The sequence below is a fragment of the Emys orbicularis genome, chromosome 2 (assembly GCF_028017835.1).
Source record: "Emys orbicularis isolate rEmyOrb1 chromosome 2, rEmyOrb1.hap1, whole genome shotgun sequence".
In the NCBI taxonomy this organism is placed as follows: domain Eukaryota; kingdom Metazoa; phylum Chordata; order Testudines; family Emydidae; genus Emys; species Emys orbicularis.
The window spans coordinates 174,795,118-174,815,914 of NC_088684.1; the positions used below are offsets into that span (position 1 = coordinate 174,795,118).

Below are 20,797 nucleotides of genomic sequence, written 5' to 3' on the forward strand. Positions count from 1 at the left end.
ATAAAGCTTCTGGCCCCATCCTCTCCTGACATTCCTGTGTCTCACCCATGGCACAGCCATTGCCCTTAAATCCTGGCCTCTTGCCTCACGTCACAAAGTAATCACTCCTGTCCCAGTGCTGAGGACACTCTACTATACCTTATAGTATTTGTCCAAGTGGCTGCAAGCACATATTTAGGCAGGTTTCAGTCTCTATTCCTCAGACATATATCAGGACAGGACTAGAATTCAAAATGATCTTGACGAATTGGTCAGAAATCCACAAGATGAAATTCAATAAAGACAAGTGCAAAGTACTACACTTAGGAAGGACAAAATCAGATGCACAAATACAAAATGGGGAATATCTGGTTAGGTGGTAACACTGCTGAAATGAATCTGGGGGTTATAATGGATCTCACATTGACTATGAGTCAACACAATATGATGCAGTTGCAAAAAAGACTAATATCATTCTGGGGTGTATTATTGTATACAAGATATGTGAGGTAATTGTCCCACTCTGCTTGGCATTGGTGATTGCTCAGCTGGAGTACTGTATCCAATTCTGGGTTCCACACTTTAAGAAAGCTATGAACAAATTGGAGAGAGTCCAGAGGAGAACAACAAAAATGTTAAAAGATTTATCAAACCTGACCTACGAGGAAAGGTTAAAAAACGGGGCATGTTTAATCTTGAGAAAAGAAGACTTAGGGTAGGTCTACACTTACCCGGTAGTTCAGCGGCTGGCGATCGAACTTCTGGGTTCGACTTATCGCGTCTTGTCTGGACGTGATAAGTCGAACCCGGAAGTGCTCGCCGTCGACTGCGGTACTCCTGTTTGGCGAGAGGAGTACCGCGGAGTCGACGGGGGAGCCTGCCTGCCGCGTGTGGACCGAGGTAAGTTCGAACTAGGGTACTTCGAACTTCAGCTACGTTATTCACGTAGCTGAAGTTGCATACCTTAGTTCGAATTGGGGGGTTAGTGTAGACCTGGCCTAAGAGGCAACCTGACAAAAGTAATCAAATATGTTAAGTGCTCTTATAAAAAGAGGACAGTGATCTGTTGTTCTCCATGTCCGCTGAAGGTAGGACAAGAAGTAATGGGCTTAATCTACAGCAAGGAAGATTTAAGTTCGATATTTGGAAAAACTTTCTAACTATAAGAGTACTGAAGCTCTGGAATAGGTTTCCAAGGGAGGTTGTGGACTCCCCATCACCGGAGGTTTTTAAGAACACGTTATACAAACACCTGTCGGGGATGGTCTAGGAATATTTGGCCCTGCCACAGCACAGGGGGCTGGATTTGATGATCTCTCAATGTCCCTTCCAGCCCTACACTTTTATGATTCTGAAGGGAAGTCTGAAACAATATACTTGGACAACAGTCCTATCTTTATTAGATTTCTTTAAGGAAATAATATAAAACAAAACTCCCACTGACTGCATTGGGATCAGGATTGGATCTTTAAGTGCATTTATATATTAAGGAAACTAATAGTGTTTCAGAGAACTCTTGCCATTAATATACCAGAATATTCCTTTCTCTTATTGCTTGTAATTCCATATTTGGTTGCAATTCTTTTTTTTTTTTTAATGCCATCTATTTAAAAACAATTAGATCAGTAGATTAAAATTAAAATGGAGCTATCTGGGTTAGGCTGTGGAATTAACAAGTCGCTCCTCTCCGGGAAGCATGTGGCTCTCAAAAATCAATTTATTTAAAACACACAGAAATCAACCCCCACTGGATAAAATGATAAATGATGAATTCATGCCATTTGCGAGTAAAAATATGAGAGCATTCACAATGGACGAGCCTATGAATAGCTCTAAGAGTATTTTCTCATCTCTAAATCCCAGTAAACTACAGTATGTATGATTACTATTTTATGGAATTATTTGTATAGAGACAGATGGAGAACAAGAAAGCAGATTTATTTCAAAGATAATAATGTGTGAGCATCGCTGAGGCTGAATCACCAGTGCTCTTTTTATTGTGGTAGAAGAAATTTCAGTGGTTATCTATGACATGGCATTTTTTTCTTTCATTTTTTCCCCTTTAATCATAACCCCAGTTTGTTTTATCCCATCTGTCTTTGTAGCAAGTTCTATGATATTAAATAGCTACATTAGGTTACCTGAAACCCATGAAAGATGTAGGTGCCTTATTACTTTGGTAATGTTGTTTTGATGAAACAGTACATTTTTCTACATCTTCCAAGAACTCACATAAAAATAAAATTATATGTTTATAATATATAAAATGTGGCATTAATATCAATATAGCTATATATACCGGCATTCTGTTGGACATCATTGCATGGTGATCTCAGCTAGCTGAGCATTACAGAATTACTGTCATACATGTGTGCCAGGATCTAAAGATACTCCTAGCAATGAGGATTTGGAAATTGTGAAGTGAATGGGATTTCTGTTGAATTGTCAGTTTCCCAAAGAGTTTAATTTTTAAAGGTTCCATTGAAGCAAGATAACTTGGAAGCCAAAAGTTCATGTCTTGGCAAGCTGAATTTCAGTATAACGGAAGGAAAAAGACAAAGTCACCCTGGAAAATTAACTACTGGATAAGGTGGTGGCTGTAAGGAGTGAGTATTGGCACTGTTGTAGCGAGCGTCGCAAGATATTTACGTGCCAGATGCACTAAAGATTTATATGTCCCTTCATGCTTCAACCACTATTCCATGGGACATGCGTCCATGCTGATGACAGGTTCACTTCGATAACAATCCAAAGCAGTGCGGACTGATGCACGTTCATTTTCATCATCTGAGTCAGATGCCACCAGCAGAAGGTTGATTTTCTTTTTTGGTGGTTTGGGTTCTGTAGTTTCTGCATCGGAGTGTTGCTCTTTTAAAACTTCTGAAAGCATGCTCCACACCTCGTCCCTCTCAGATTTTGGAAGACATTTCAGATACTTAAACCTAGGGTCGAGTGCTGTAGCTATCTTTAGAAATCTCACATTGCTACCTTCTTTGCGTTTTGTGAAAACTGCAGTGAAAGTGTTCTTAAAATTAACAACGTGCTGGAGACTGCTATAACATGAAATATATGTCAGAATGCAGGTAAAACAGAGCAGGGCAAATACAATTCTCCCCCAAGGAATTCAGTCGCAAATTTAATTAACGCATTATCTTTTTAATGAGCGTCATCAGCATGGAAGTATGTCCTTTGGAATGGTGGCTGAAGCATGAAGGGGCATACGAATGTTTAGCATATCTGGCATGTAAATACCGTGCAATGTCAGCTACAAAAGTGCCATGCCAATGCCTGTTCTCACTTGCTGGTGACACTGTAAATAAGAAGAAGGCAGCATTATCTCCTGTAAATGTGAACAAGAAGTAGAACTGAGTGGAGTTGTAGGCTCTGAAGTTTTACATTGTTTTGTTTTTGAGTGCATCTATGTAACAAAAAAAATCTACATTTGTAAATTGCACTTTCACGACAAAGAGGTTGCACTACAGTACTTGTATGAGGTGAATTGAAAAATACTATTTCTTTTGTTTATCATTTTTACAGTGCAAATATCTGTAATAAAAAATAATATACACTTTGATTTCAATTACAACACAGAATATAATATATATGAAAATTTAGAAAAAAGTCCAAGATATTTAATACATTTCAATTGGTATTCTATTGTTTAACAGTGTGATTAAAACTGCAATTAATCACAATTATTTTTTTTAATCATAATTAATTTTTTGAGTTAATCGCATGAGTTAACTGTGATTCATCGACAGCCCTATTTAAAACCCCAATGGCTGGAGCTTCCAGCACTTTCATTAGGATGCTATGTCAAAGCCTCATGCATTTCACTGTTTAACTATCAACATCAACAAGATATATGTCATGTTATTGTCACAGTTCAGGGCAAGTGCACCTGAATTTCCTTCAATGCTCCAGCAAGGCCACCCATTCTCAGGCTTCCAGCTCCCCAGCTGTTGCCTTTCTTGGGTGGAGACCCACATCTCACTCCCTTCTGAGCAGGGCATTTCCTGGCTGCACAGTTCCCTGCGTCCACTGTGTTATTCCTAGCAGAGACTAGCTGCCCAAGCACACTGCTTGCTTTCTCTGGAGAAACTGATAACAGAGTGATTGTCAACAGTTACAAGTTACCACACTGCTCTTCCTATGCAAACCTATTTTATTCTTAAGGTAAAAGCACAACAGAGAAAACATATTAAAAACAATAAAAGAACCTGCACACATGCTATTAAGATTACCAGAGATCACCCCAACCCTAACATGGATTCTGACATGGGCCCACTCCAGGCCCCCGGGGATTCCTTGTGGTTACAAGTTCATAACAGCTTCAGCTCAAAACAAGAACCCACTCTTATGGGGCCTCAGTAGGCCCAGTCCTTCCAACACTTCCCTAAGGATTGGGGCCCTCTGTTAGGGTTACCATTCGTCCGGATTCCCCCGGACATGTCCGGCTTTTTGAGCTAAAAATAGCGTCCGGGGGGAATTTGTAAATATCAATGGGACAATACTAAGTCATTTAGGCACTTCTGAAAATTTTACCCTTGATGTCTCTGTGTCTCAGTTGCCCATCTTTAAAATGGCAGTAATAATCTCCATTTCTCCTATCCTTCACCAGCCTTGTCTATTAAGTCTTCCTGATATATGTCTTGTTGATGTTGATAGTTAAACAGAAGACGAGCTCTGTGTAAGCTCGAAAACTTCTCGCTCTCACCAACAGAAGTTAGTCCAATAAAATATATTACCTCACCCACCTTGTATAATTCTAGTCATTTTGGAAAATAACTTCTGTTGGTGAGAGCGAGAAGTTTTCGAGCTTACACAGAGCTCGTCTTCTGTTTAACTATCAACATCAACAAGACATATATCAGGAAGACTTAATAGACAAGGCTGGTGAAGGATAGGAGAAATGGAGATTATTACTGCAATTTTAAAGATGGGCAACTGAGACACAGAGACATCAAGGGTAAAATTTTCAGAAGTGCCTAAATGACTTAGTATTGTCCCATTGACTTGACTTTCAATAAGACTTAGGTTCCAAAGTGTCTATGTCACTTATGAAAATGGAACCTAGGCTACTAAGTCACTTAGGCACTTTGGAAACTTTTACTCTTGGTGACTTGTCCAAAGTCACACAGGAAGTCTGTGGCTGACCCATAACTGCACCCAGATCTCCTGAGTCCCACTCCAGTGCCCTACCTACAATATCATCCTTTCTCTCTAGATTTAAACTTTTAGCATTTTACAGTACTCACAGACTGAAGAAAAGTCTGTGAAGGAGGAATCTGTTGGGAAGGTATCGGAGGTAGTGTGTGACAGTGGTTCCACGGGGAAGGGATACTATTTTCTATGGATGAAATTCACACTTCTGCAGAGGGCCAACTCAATACCTTCTCCCTCCTTAAGACCCATGTGAGTCAGTGCAGCAGGACTGCCAAAAGGCAGCCATGAAAGGGGACGTCCACATATAACTCATAATACACATACCCTTCACACTGTGAAGGTGAGCTCTGAGCAGCCCTTGTCTAGTGTGACAGGGATAACAGTGAGAGGGAAGGCCAGGTGAAGGCCAAAGGAGGGTTCATAGAATCACTCTGTGTGGACCCAGTGGCCATACTACAGAGTGCACGTGTCACAAAAGACTTTGGGGTGGCTGTACTACATCTCACCCTGGCCCCAGGTAAGGAGGGCCATAATTTTCATCACCCCAACATCCCACCCTGCAGTTCACTCATATAAAGCAGATTACTATAGAAAAGGTGTAGAGAGTTGTTGGGTTAAGTTTGCGTACCTCTTCAAGCACTTCCTGTCTGGGGCACTAGTGGGTGAACCCTGACCTTTCTAGAGAACACTGTAAATTAGGCCTATATCCTTATACTCCCCTAGCCATGCATGAAGAAATACAATCCCAGCCATGACTCAATTCCTTCTGACAGTTGCAGGCTTTGACCAGCTATTCAGCAGTGTCCAACACTGCCGTCCATCAGACTCTTTTGAGAAATGTTCATTAGTTTCCATGTTGAGTTATTATTGCTGTAGTTAGAAGTAGCAAAGTTAGTCTTAAGCTCTTTTGCCAATTTTTTGCCCATTGGTCATTTTGGTTGTACTTTGGGCTCTGAGTGTTGGGAACCTTTCTAGCCATGGCTAAGAAAAATCCACAGTGTTCACACTATGCCTCTCCTGGGTTGGCATTGTGTCCATTACAGACGATCATATTTGGTGCCTGTTCTGCCCCCGCCAAATTTCAAAACCCTGCTGCAAACACTGCAGGCAATAGAGGTCTAAAACAGTCTGGAGGATGTTTATAATGAGCAGTGTTAGGCATCCTAAAGATAGGGGTTGGTGCTGCTCCCCTATTAATAGTAATGCATCCATCCAAGAGGGTTATGATAATTTCACAAGTAAACTGCTTATTGGTGTCCGAAAGCCTTTCTCTAGACTCAGCAGTTTTGGCATAGAGTAGAGTAAGCATTTTATTGTGGATGATGTGCAACTCTAATGTGAAGTTAACAGAATAAACTGTTTATGTTGAGCTGCTGAAAGCATTGCAAAAACTGATGCCAGTATAAGGAACCTTATTAGGTTTCAAAGGAAGTAGGAAAGCTTCAGCCTAATCACAGACAGGAGGTCTTCAGGCTTTTGCTGATGACATCTGAAGGCCATTTCAATTGCTTTCTATAAAAGGAAAGGGCAGAATTCCAGTACATATACAATCCTTGGTAGGTTTTAAGCTGTCATCTTCTCTACAGCCAAGCTCTCCGGCAAATAGCAAAGTGCACAAATGGTGTTTGATTAGTGAGGTCAGTGAAGTGCTGCATTCAGTTATAATTATGGATTTTTAAAACATTCTTTGGACATCAGAAAAGACCTTATTTTATTTTTATTTATCTAGCTTTTAGCCAGGATCAGTAAATTCATGCAAAATCAATACATCAACCAAAAGGCAAATAGAAGCAGTGAAGCAGGAATAGCATTCCATAGTACTGAAAAATAAAACACAAAAATCCACACACAGCAAAATAATTCCTACCTGTTTAGGGACACACACAACTCATAATTTATGAGAATTCAACAAAATGTCATTAAAAATATTAAGACTTTATGGATCTGAAGCCTGGTTTAAAAGAGTGCTGTCAAATACAGAAGCTTTACTAATTTTGATACTGATATCGGGACTGATCACACAAGGTGCTGAGTATCCTCTGCTCCCATTGAAATACCTCACAGGACTGGACCCTTCTTGTTTTCAGTGGGAGCTTTGCCTGTTCTTGTAGGATCAAGCTCAGAATCCCAGAAAAGCCCACATTTATTTCTCAGCACCTAATGTCCATTACAGACTCGTTCTAGTGTAATTCTGGCACTGTTCCCATTAAGGAAATGATGTATCTACTACTCTGGTAGAATTTTAAAATATTTTAGCACTTTTTTTATATACCAACATTTTTTGCCTGCTTTTCTGTTTTGAGTAATGAACACATGCATTCTCTCCAGCCCTAATAACAGAACAGAACTTGCATTTGAAATACATTTGAACTAGGGCTGTCAAGCGATTAAAAAAATTAATTGCAATTAATTGTGCGATTAAAAAAATTAATTGTGATTAATCACTCGATTAATCATACTGTTAAACAATAATATAATACCATTTATTTAAATATTTTTGGATGTTTTCTACATTTTCAAATATATTGATTTCAATTACAACACAAAATAAAAAGTGTACAGTGCTCACTTTATTTTTGATTACAAGTATTTGCACTGGAAAAAAACAAAAGAAATAGTATTTTTCAATTCACACCATACTAGTACTGCAGTGCAATCTTTTTATCATGAAAGTTGAACTTACAAATGTAGAATTATGTACAAAAAAAACTGCTTTCAAAAATAAAACAATGTAAAATTTTAGAGCCTTCAGCCAATTGCTAAGACGAACAAGTTTGTTTACATTTGCAGGAGATAATGCTGCCTGCTTCTTGTTTACAATGTCACCTGAAAGTGACAGGCATTCTCATGGCACGGTTGTAGCCGGCATCGCAAGATATTTACGTGCCAGATGCACTAAAGATTCATATGTCCCTTCATGCTTCAACCACCATTCCAGGGGACCTGCATCCATGCTGATGACCAGGGCCGGCTTTAGGCCGATTCCCCCGATTCCGCTGAATCGGACCCCGCGCCCAGTGGTGAGCTGGAGCCGGTTCCCAAGCTCCAGCAGCTGTCTGCCCTGCCCCCGGCCCCAGCTCACCTCACCTCACCTCCCCCTCCTCCCCTGAATGCTCCGCCCCCTTCTCCTCCCCCTCCCCTGCTTCCCGCGAATCAGATGTTCGCGCAGGAAGCCTGGGAGGGTTCAGAAACAAGCGGCGGCTTCGCAAGGTAAGTTGGGGCGGGGGGGAGCGAGGAGGGCTCCAGGGAGGCGTGGCACAGCCCAGTCCGGCCCCAGCCCGGCGGCTCCGACCTGGCCCCAGCCGAGCGGCTCCTTCTGGCCCCGCGGCGCAGCTCCGGCCTGGCCCCGGCCCCGACTCTGGCCGGATGGCATGGCTCTGGCTCTGGGTGGCACGGCTCCGGCCCCGGCCCTGGCCGGGCGGCGCAGCCCCGGCCCCAGCCGGGTGGTGCGGCCCTGGCCCGGGCCCTGGGCCCGGCCTCAGCGGGGGTAAGCAGCATGGTAAGAGACCGGGGCCAGAGGGGGGGTTGGATAAGGCAGGGGCAGGGAGTCCCGGGGACAGGGAGCAGGTGGGGGGGTTGGATCGGGCAGAGGTTCTGGGGTGGCGGTCAGGGGATGGGGGAGGTTGGGTAGGCGTGGGAGTTCTGGGGGTCTGTCGGGGTAGTGGTGGATGGGGTCGAGGCAGTCAGGGGACAGGGAGCAGGGTGAGTTGGGTAGGGGGTGTGGTTCTGGGGGGCAGTTAGGGTGGGGGGTCTTGGGAAAGAGTGGTCAGAGGACAAGGAACGGGAGGCATTGATGGGTTGCAGTTTCTGATGGGGGCAGTTGAGGGCAGGACATGGGTGGGGGTCGGATGCGGAGGGGGGGGATGTACTCACCAGGCGGTTCCCTACCGGGTCTTCGGCGGCGGGTCCTTCAGTGCCGCCGAAGACCCGGAGCGAAGACCCGGAGCACCGCCGGGTGAGTCATCCCTGCCGGGGCCCCGTCCAATCGGGTCCCGCACTTCCTAAAGCCGGCCCTGCTGATGACAGGTTCTGCTCAATAACAATCCAAAGCAGTGCAGACCGACGCATGTTCATTTTCATCATCTGAGTCAGATGCCACCAGCAGAAGGTTGATTTTCTCTTTTGGTGGTTCAGGTTCTGTAGTTTCTGAATTGGAGTGTTGCTCTTTTAAGACTTCTGAAAGCATGCTCCATACCTCATCCCTCTCAGATTTTGGAAGGCACTTCAGATTCTTAAACCTTGGGTCGGTTAGAAATCTCACATTGGTACCTTCTTTGCATTTTGTGAAATCTACAGCGAAAGTGTTCTTAAAATGAACAACATGTGCTGGCTCATCATCTGAGACTGCTATAACATGAAATATATGGCATAATATGGGTAAAACAGAGCAGGGGACATACAATTCTCCCCCAAGGAGTTCAGTCACAAATTTAATTAACGCATTATTTTTTTAACAAGCGTCATCAGCATGGAAACATGTGCTCTGGAATCATGTCCAAAGCATGAAGGGCCATATGATTGTTTAGCATATCTGACATGTAAATACCTTGCAATGCTGGCTACAAAAGTGCCATGCAAATGCTTGTTCTCACTTTCTGGTGACTTTGTAAAAAAGAAGAGGGCCGCATTATCTCCTGTAAATGTAAACAAGCTTGTTTGTCTTAGCGATTGGCTGAACAAGAAGTAGGACTGAGTGGACTTGTAGGCTCTGAAGTTTTGTTTTTGAGTGCAGTTATGCAACAACAACAAAATCTACATTTGTAAATTGTACTTTCACGACAAAGAGATTGCACTACAGTACTTGTATGAGGTGAATTGAAAAATACTGTTTCTTTTGTTCATCATTTTTACAGTGCAAATATTTGTAATCAAAAATAATATACACTTTGATTTTAATTACAACACAGAATACAATATATATGAAAATTTAGAAAAAAGTCCAAAATATTTAATACATTTCAATTGGTATTCTATTGTTTAACTGTGCGATTAATTCAATGCAAAATTATAATTAAATTATAAATTATATATAAATTCATATAAATATAAAATTAAAATTAAATCGTAATTAAAACTGTGATTAATCGTGATTAATTTTTTTAATCGCGATTAATTTTTTTTACTTAATCACGTGCGTTAACTGCAGTTAATTTACAGCCCTAATTTGAACATAACTACATTCTTTTAGGAGAGAAATACCATAGTGAAAAACAGAAGAGTGAGCATTTCACTGCCTATGGTTGAGTAGTACGGCAGCCCTTCAGTGACGCTTTGTGCATACACGTCAAAATATTGGACAGCACCTTGACCCTGTAAATCATTATGTACTCAGCAAACAGCATAAGGCTGTTGAGTTTCAGTGCAAGCATGAGTCCAGGCTTCCATGCAGGCACAAGTATGGTGAAGCATCAGGTGTTCATTGAGTGCAGGTCTCAAACCCCACTCCACTAATGTGAGGTAAAAAGGAGAAGGGGTGTGGGCAGAGGATGGACGTAGCTGAAAAGACATGAGCCCAGATCCTGAGTGGGTGTGAACTAGTGTACCTCCCCACTGCTAAAAATTAAACATTTTTGGGAATACTGTAAATCTGAAAAGAATGGAACTGAAATAATTATCTCACAACTCAGAAAAGGATGCAATTACTGGCACGCCAGAACTCAAAGATGTATGGGAGATCAGTCCTGTATTAAAAAAAAAACTCTTTGGCCTTGTAATGAGCTAAGACAAGGTTTAGAAACTTAGAGAAAATGTATCTTCAGGACAGTCCTGTTCATATGAAAATGTTGACACTACTGAATTTTTAAGATAGCAACTCTCACCTGAACTTTTCTCCATGTCAATCATAAATGATGGAAAATCCAGAAAGCTTTATCTTCAGTTTGGAATGTCAAATTACATTCAGTACATAAAGACTTTGGCATTATGAAACGTCTTGTCCCTGATCAGGGAGAAGGAGACATTTTTAATGATCCCAAACACACATTAGTAGCATTGTAATATATTTTTCTGCTACCTGGCAGCCTTACCCTGAGAGGTGATGAGCACCTGTAGCTCATGTTGATGGTAATGGAAGTTGCAGGTGATCAGTGGCTGTCAGAGTGGGGCCATACACTACTTATGAAAAGGTAGAATCCTCCTCCGGGACCTCTTTTATTTGAGAGATTTTTAGGATTTAGATTATCCTATTCAGGGTTACTACTGGGAAGGGGTGAACGTAACTGTCATTCTGCGCCAAGGGTGCAAGGAAAAAACTATGGATTGTGAGAAACATGTCCCACAATCCTCTTTCCTTTTCTTTTATTTTTTCTTTGTTTTCTGTCTTTTTTATTCTTTGTTGCTATCTGAGGTCAGCGATAGCCAGGCAATCATGCTTTACATATGGAAGGATTGATGAGGGAAATGGAGTAGGGGCTTGATTCTGCACTCATTGAAATCTATGGGGAAATTCCTACTGATGCTAATGGGAGCAAGACTGACCAATAGAATAATGGTCAGTTTTTCTCTGAAATCCTTCTATGAAAAAATCACTTCTATATTTGAGTTAAAGAAAAACTGATTTTTCCGTAGCTCGGATAGATCAATATTCTTCTGCCTCATAGATTTTATACATGTAGCCAGCTGAAAAAGGAACTGGCTGTAGTGACTTCCACTGGTACTGCACATGTACATAAAGTGAAGCACATGGTGATTTACATCAGCTGAAGATCTGGACCATCACTTTAAATTGGAAATAGTGAGTTGCTTTGAACATTTGTGCCCATATTTCAGGTTCTTCTCAAAAGGAAAACAAGATAAGAGTTCACAACCACTTTGGATAGATTGGTACAACAGAATATTCCTGTCAAAGTAACACAGCAAGTCAGTTAGAATCACTAATCTAATTTGCAAAAGAACAAGTATTAAGTCCAGTGTGACAGACCCAGACCAGTGGGGTACAGGAGTCTGGTAGAGGGCAAATATACTGCTCACTGGATGAGTAGTTTTCTGTCCCCTGAGTGACCGGAGCAGGGGCTGCACTAGAGTAATCAGGAACCTGCTAGAACCAGTTAAGGCAGGCAGGCTAATTAGGACACCTGGAGCCAATTAAGAAGAAGCTGCTAGAATCAATTAAGGCAGGCTAAGCAGGGCACCTGGGTTTTAAAAGGAGCTTACTTCAGTTTGTGGTGGGAATGTGAGGAGCTGGGAGCAAGAGGCGCAAGGAGCTGAGAGTGAGAGGGTGTGCTGCTGGAGGACTGAGGAGCACAAGCGTTATCAGACACCAGGAGGAAGGTCCTGTGGTGAGAATAAGGAAGGTGTTTGGAGGAGGCCATGGGGAAGTAGCCCAGGGAGTTGTAACTGTCATGCAGCTGTTACAGGAGGCACTATAGACAGCTGCAGTCCACAGGGCCCTGGGCTGGAACCCGGAGTAGAGGGCGGGCCCGGGTTCCCCCCAAACCTCCCAATTGACCTGGACTGTGGGTTCTTCCAGAGGGGAAGGTCTCTGGGCTGTTCCCCAACCCACATGGTGACTCTCTGAGTCAAGAAAATCCTCCAATAAGCGCAGGACCCACCAAGATAGAGGAGGAATTTTTTCACACTGGTGTCAGGAGTGGGATCTTGGGGTGCACAGCGCGGCGGAAGAAGGAGGCTGATTTAAAAAACAACAACAACAACAACACAAAAAAAAAAAAAAAAGGGAGAAGGTTTATTTTTTTTCACCACAATGGATGACATAGTGTGGGCACTGATACAAGCTATGGCGGCCCAGCAGGAGGCTACCCGTGTCCAGGCAGCCGCCCAACAGGAGGCAGTGCGGCTGCAGCAAGAGACTAATCGCCTGCTGATGGACCAGGCTGCTCAAGACCGAGCTATGTTGCGGGAACTGGTAAACCAGGTAAAGTCCCTTACAGAGCTGAATCGCGGCCATGATGGGACGCAGCTCATACGGGCCAGCCATTGGCTGCAAAAATGACATGGGAGGATGATGTAGAGGCATACTTTCTGGCCTTTGAGAGGACAGCCCTACGGGAGGCCTGGCCTCGAGATCAGTGGTCTGGCATCCTTGCCCCATTCCTGTGTGGGGAGGCCCAGAAGGCCTACCATGATCTGCCTGAAGAGGCTGCGGCAGACTACCCCCAGCTGAAAGCAGAGATCCTGGCCAGATCTGGGATAAAGACAGCAGTGCGGGCCCAGCAGTATCACGGTTGGAGGTACCAGGAAGACAAAACCCCGCGGTCCCAATTGTATGACCTTATCCATCTCGCACGAAAGTGGTTGCAAACAGAGTCCCGGAGTCCGGAAGAGATACTAGCGGTTCTGGTCATCGACCGATACATGAGGGGACTACCACCAGACCTTCGTGCCTGGGTAAGCCAGAACGAACCCTCCACCTATGACAAGGTTGTCGCCCTGGTAGAGAGGCGAAGGACAGCGAGGGAGCTGACCCGACCAGTTAAGGAAGAGGCACCCCGGGTTAAACTAGCAGCACCAAGCCCTAATGTTCGGGTGACTGGGCCACCAGGAGGGCCCAGGTGGAAAAAGAGAGAGGCTGAAGGCCCATCAGAGGCCACAAACAGTCGGAGCACTGAGGGAGAAGAGGATCGTGATGTTAGACTGCCCAAACCAAGAGACCGGGGAATGCCTACGGCTCCATACAGATGTTATGCCTGCGGGAAGTGGGGACACATAGCTGCACAGTGTCCCAATGCTGAGGAGCCTATGCAGTGTAACCTGGGGAACTGGGCAGATCCATGCTCCCTAATTCACCTTGTGGGGGTCTCACTAACCCCACATATGTATACCAGAACAGTGAAACTAAATGGGGTAGGGACCACAGCACTGGTTGATTCGGGGAGTGCTATCACGCTTATCTCAGGGAAGCTCGTGAAGCGTAGTCAGCTGCTACAGGCTAAACGTACAGGGATAACACGTGTCCATGGGACAGTTAGTTATTACCCCACCATCCCAGTAAAAATCGAGATTCAAGGGAACACTACTGAGGTAGCAGCAGGTGTAGTCCCTAAACTCCCATACCCGGTGCTTATAGGGAGGGACTTCCCAGGGTTTGGAAACTTGCTCCCAGTAGGGGGATTGGAGAAAGATGGGGACCCTAAAATTGGTGAGGCATCCACAGCAGACTGTCAACCCCCAATCTTCTCTGAAATATCTCCAGATTTGTTCTCCACTCCCAGACAGGGTAGAAAGACAAAAAGGGAAAGAAGGGCAGCTAAGGCCTTGGGAACCCGAATACTGACCCAAAGCCAGAGGGTCGCTCTTGTAGGTAGGCGGACCCGCGCAGCTGAAAAGGAGGCCACGCAGGAGGGAGAAGCACCTGAGTCTGACGCCCACCCTAATGCTTCTGAACAAGTAGAGGCAAAAGAGACTGGGCCCCTAGATCTTGGGCAGATTAGCCCCGGGAGAGGAAATTTTGGACGGGACCAGGCAGAAGACCCAAGGTATGACAACATTAGGAAGGAGGTGACTGAAATAGATGGGATCCCCTGGAAGGGAAAACCCAGAGACCAGGACCCTACTTCATAATGAAGAAGGATCTCTTATACCGGGTTGCACCAGTACAGGGGCAGAAGATACAGCAGATCCTAGTACCTCAAAAACACCAGAATGCTGTATTAAGTCTTGCTCATAGTCATCTTTTTGGGGAGCATTTGGGGGTAGAGAAGACCCTGGCACGAGCCCTACGACGGTTCTTCTGGCCCGGAGTACATGAAGAAGTGCGGCAGTACTGTGCCTCCTGCCCGGAGTGTCAGCTGCACAGTCCCCGTCCCCACTTGAGGGCACCTTTAGTACCCCTTCCCATCATAGAGGTCCCCTTCGAGCGAATAGCCATGGACCTAGTGGGACCCCTGGAGAAGACGGCTCGGGGCCACCAATATATACTTGTTGTTTTGGACTATGCTACTTGTTACCCAGAAGCCGTCCCCCTGCGGTACATGGCCTCTAAAACTATAGGCAAAGAGCTGGTGGGGATCTTTGCCCGAATGGGGCTACCGAAGGAGATATTAACCGACCAAGGAACCCCATTTATGTCGAAGCTAATGAAGGACCTCTGTACGCTGCTCCATATACATACCCTGAGAACTTCGGTCTACCATCCACAGACTGATGGGTTGGTAGAAAGGTTTAAGGCTATGATAAGGAAGATGGTAAGTCGGGACGGGAAGGATTGGGACACCCTACTACCCTACCTTATGTTTGCTATCCAGGAGGTACCTCAGCCCTCAACTGGGTTTTCCCCCTTCGAGTTATTATACGGGCGTCACCCCCGTGGCATACTAGATATCGCCAAAGAGATCTGGGAAGAGGAACCCAATGAGGGGAGAAATATAATAGAGCATGTAATGCAGATGTGAGACCGGATAGCCCGGGTTACCCCTATTGTACGGGAACATTTGGAGAAGGCACAGGAGGCCCAGTGAACCCATTACAATCGCCAGGCAAAAGTGCGACAGTTCCAACCAGGGGATCGGGTTATGGTGTTGGTACCCACGGCAGAAAGCAAGCTTCTGGTCCAACGGCAGGGGCCCTATGAGGTGGTTGAACCCATGGGGGAAGTAACCTACAAGGTGCGGCAGCCAGGATGCAGAAAACAAGAACAGATTTATCACGTTAACTTTCTGAAACCCTGGCATGCACAAGAGGCGTGCACAATGGTCCAAAAAGACCTAACCCAGGAAAACAAGCCTTCCAAACAGGTGAGAGTGTCTCCTGATTTAACACCAGACCAGAAGAATGAGGTGTCTGAGATGATCTTCCGGAACCAAGATGTGTTCTCGACAAAACCAGGTCGAACAACCGAGACATATCACCACATCGTCATGAACCCTGGGGCCAAAGTAACAATGAGGCCCTATCGGGTGCCAGCGGCAAAAAGGGAGGACATAAAAGCAGAAGTAAAAAAAATGCTGGAGTTGGGGATCATCGAAGAATCCCACAGTCAGTGGTCCAGCCCAGTCGTGCTGGTGCCCAAACCTGATGGCACCACAAGATTTTGCAACGACTTCTGGCGACTAAACAAAGTATCCCAGTTCGATGCGTACCCCATACCTCGCATAGGTGAGCTAGTGGACCGTCTGGGTAATGCCCGGTACTTGACTACCCTAGACTTGACAAAAGGGTACTGGCAGATTCCCCTTACAGAAGACGCAAAGGAAAAGACTGCGTTCTTTACACCAGAGGGTCTTTTTCAATATACTGTCCTCCCTTTTGGACTACATGGGGCCCCAGCTACCTTCCAGCGCCTCATGGACAAGCTATTACGCCCGCATAACAGTTATGCTGCTGCCTACTTGGACGATGTGGTCATTCATACCCCAGACTGGGAAACCCACCTGGAGAAGGTGGAGGCAGTCCTCGATACCTTCAGGCGAGCTGGCCTTACAGCAAACCCTGCCAAGTGCGCTGTAGGGTTTACAGAGGCCAAATATCTTGGCTACATTGTGGGAAAAGGTCTGGTAAAACCCCAAGTGAACAAGTTAGAGGCCATCCAAAATTGGCCCCGACCAAGTTGCAAGAAACAAGTCCGGGCGTTCCTAGGTGTGGTGGGGTATTACCGACGATTTATCCCCCACTTTGCCACAAGGGCAAGCCCCCTGACAGACCTAGTGAAAGCCCGTGGACCTGATCTGATGAGATGGTCTGACGCAGCAGAGGAAACATTCAAAGACCTACGGACTGCCCTCTGCAGTAACCCCGTACTGATAGCCCCTGATTTCACCAAGGAGTTTATCCTGCAGATGGATGCATCGGAAGTAGGGTTGGGGGCCGTTCTATCACAGATGGTCGGGGAGGAGGAACACCCAATTCTATACCTCAGTCGGAAACTCCTTCCAAGGGAACAAAAATATGCAGTGGTGGAGAGAGAATGCCTTACTGTAAAATGGGCCATGGAAACATTGTGCTACTACCTGCTCGGGCGCAGATTTGTCCTCGTGACCGACCATGCCCCTCTTCAATGGATGCAGCGGAACAAGGAGAAGAACACAAGGGTGACCAGATGGTTCTTATCCCTCCAACCTTTCCAGTTCCGTGTGCAACACAGAGCAGGGAGCCGTCATGGCAATGCCGATGGCTTGACATGTGTGCACTGTCTGGCATCCCAAGCTCCCCAACCCCTTGGCGTTGAGCAAGGGGGAGGGATATGTGACAGACCCAGACCAGTGGGGTACAGGAGTCTGGTAGAGGGCAAATATACTGGTCACTGGATGAGTAGTTTTCTGTTCCCTGAGTGACCAGAGAAGGGGCTGCACTAGAGTAATCAGGAACCTGCTAGAACCAGTTAAGGCAGGCAGGCTAATTAGGACACCTGGAGCCAATTAAGAAGAAGCTGCTAGAATCAATTAAGGCAGGCTAAGCAGGGCACCTGGGTTTTAAAAGGAGCTCACTTCAGTTTGTGGTGGGAGTGTGAGGAGCTGGGAGCAAGAGGCGCAAGGAGCTGAGAGTGAGAGGGTGTGCTGCTGGAGGACTGAGGAGCACAAGTGTTATCAGATACCAGGAGGAAGGTCCTGTGGTGAGAATAAGGAAGGTGTTTGGAGGAGGCCATGGGGAAGTAGCCCAGGGAGTTGTAGCTGTCATGCATCTGTTACAGGAGGCACTATAGACAGCTGCAGTCCACAGGGCCCTGGGCTGGAACCCGATGGGCCCGGGTTCCCCCCAAACCTCCCAATTGACCTGGACTGTGGGTTCTTCCAGAGGGGAAGGTCTCTGGGCTGTTCCCCAACCCACATGGTGAATCTCTGAGGCAAGAAAATCCGCCAATAAGCGCAGGACCCACCAAGATAGAGGAGGAATTTTGTCATACCAGGTACAAAAGGCATGCATTGCTGCACTATCCTCTTTTCTGAGGGTGAGTGGAAGCTATGAGGGTTTCTAACAGCATTAATTTGTACAGAGAGTTTTACTTGGTCTCAAGGGGATTTTGGGATGAGTTATATTCTAAACTGAGCTTTTGCTGCAGTTTCTATAGTGCAATGGCAATAGCATAATCCAAGCACTTGGTTTGTCTCAGGGCAATAAAACAAAACAAAAAATAGTCTGGAACATACCACAATGTGTCTCATTGCATACTCAGCCATTGATCAATGACACACAACATGAAGAGTGATTTTAACTATATATATTTATTTTCATGGCTGCATGTTTGAGCTATACCATTAGCTTTTTTACTATTTTTACCAAATTAGCTGTCCAAATCAAAAAGACCAAGTTGTTTTCTTTCCCTTCAGTTACACAGAATGCCTTCCTGGATATTTTTTTCATGGTAGTTATGTATTTGTTTAAACTATAACAGATTAATGTGATTGGCAGTATTAAAGAAAGAGTCATTGAACATATGACGAACAGTCCTTCTGCTTTCTATTTTGCTGTAGCAGGGTAAGCATGAATCCACCTATCACGTTCCATTCCCTAATTACTTATCTTTACTAAGCTCCTTTGCAGCCTTATGGAACCACACCATCAAAAGTCTTACTAAAGTTGGCTTTTCTTTTACACACAAATACATGTGTTCCCAACCTACTGGGAACAGAATGAAATGGCTTCTGAGGCATAAGTACATGTCAAATATTAATTCAAATATTTTACTCTTTACTTTTTCTTCCCTTTTAGCCGGACCCTGCCGGCAGAGATATTTCCATTCGTCCGATTTTAGAGCACTGTGAAAACACTCACATGACCATTTGGCTTGGCATTGTCTATGCCTACAAAGGGCTGCTCATGGTAAGTATTGCTTGCTTTACATAGCAGTGCTGTCTAGTGGCTACTCTTTGGTAAAAATAAACAGCTTTCCTGATGGATAGACGTAAGTTTAAAAATCCTTGAATAAATCTTTTTAAAACAGATGTGATATTATGTTAAGTAACAAGGGCATTATTAAACACAACACTAAAGCTTAACCTAATAGGTATAATGCAAACTAAAGAATTTGGCAATCAAAGAATGGGAATATGAGTGAGAAAATGTGAATTGTCTTTAAATCTCTTGTGGAACTCAGGTTAAGGGGCTATTTAATTGCAGTGAAGACATTCGGGCTCAGGGCAGAGCTCGGGCTGTAGTACCCTGTCAGGTGGGAGAGTCCCAGAGCTCAGCTGCAACCAGAACCGGAACTTCGACACCACAATTAAACAGTCCCACAGCCTGAGCCCTGGGCCAGCCACGGGTGTCTAATTGCAGTGTAGACATACCCTTAGGGGCCTCAATCCAATTGAAAGTCACTCCAAATTACTTAGGCACTTCTTGAAAATTCTACCAATACTATTTTGGGTCTTTCTGAATTTCATAATGCTAATGACTAATTCTATGTGACTAGTAAACTTTCTGTTAAACCAAACCTATGTAAGATCTAGCTAACTGGGAAAGCAGATTACTTCTGAAAATTAGAAAGGATTTTAGGAGACACACACGGTATTTTTTCAGTCAATAAATATGGGACACAATCTGCCCTCAGATCCGTGCAGACAATTCCCATTTAAAATCAGTGCATCCCTATAACTAGAAAGAGCACCGAGTTCATGTTTTTAGTACCCAATTGCTGACAAGTCATTAAACTTTATCATAATATATATATTCTTTGCAATGTAAAGGCTGCATGATGATTGATATATACAGTGTTATTGTAGCCTGGTTGGTCCCAGGATATTTGAGACCAAGTGAGTGAGGTAACATCTTTTATTGGATCAACTTCTGTTGGTGAGAGAGACAAGTGTAAGCTTGAAAAGCTTGTCTCTCTCACCAACAGAACTTGGCCCAGTAAAAGATATTACCTCACCCACCTTAATAGTTGGTATGTCATTTGTCTTAATGAATAATGGGTTTCTTTGATTTTGTAATCATTTTCTGTTATATCTACTGTGTCTTCCCAATTTGTCACTGCTAGCAGGAAACTCTCATTCTTGAACTGTAACCAGATTTTACACATTTTGCATGTTTAGTTTTGTAATATAGTTTCATAGTGTGTTAGGTCAAAAGGACCATAACTGGTATGCAAGGACATCATTGGCCAAACCTCTTAAGTGCCAACGTCAGCTTACAAAATTGTAAAATGTTCACTCTGCATTTTCATAGGTAAAAAGTAGGCATTGGTGTTTGCTACATTCTTCTCTGTAATTCTGTTCATAAGAGTTAATATGTCAAAGTTTTGTCTGGTTCATCTATAATGGTGTAATAGAGCTGGTCAAAAATTAAATTAAAATTCTGAAAAATGTTGAAGGGTTCAAAGTGAACTGATTTTTTTCATTTTTTTTAAAAATTGCAGAAATAATTATTCAAGAATATTTCCAATACAATTTCTATGATCATTTTTATAAAAAAATTCAAAGAAAATTTTCACATGGTGCATTTTTTTAAAAAGTCAACGAGTTGTTTTGTTAAATTTCATTTTGGATAAAATGACCATTTTTTGACTAAACATTTTCTTTGAAACATTTTGGCCATCAGTGTAACATTTATGATAACATGAAAGTATTTATTTTTGTGCTCTAGATTCAGATGGTATCTCTGTAAGGAAGATACTCTCTTACATATTTGAGTTCAGCTAAATAGTAGGTGCTGATTTGATGATCATTGCTCCTTTGTCCTAATATAGTTTTTTGCATAGCCTGATGAGAAATTCATTACTATTTAAATAAAAATAATGTAAGCGTCAACTAAGAATTATAGA

The 20,797-nt window shown here is 43.9% G+C and overlaps 1 protein-coding gene across 1 annotated transcript in view; it reads left to right on the forward strand.

The window, feature by feature from the left end:
- Positions 1 to 20,797, forward strand: part of GABBR2 (gamma-aminobutyric acid type B receptor subunit 2) — an 878,387-nt gene that overhangs the window by 775,621 nt on the left and 81,969 nt on the right. The window contains exon 14 of the mRNA XM_065399110.1: positions 18,748 to 18,858. Coding sequence (XP_065255182.1) covers positions 18,748 to 18,858 — 111 coding nt within the window. The remainder of the gene's footprint in view (positions 1 to 18,747; positions 18,859 to 20,797) is intronic.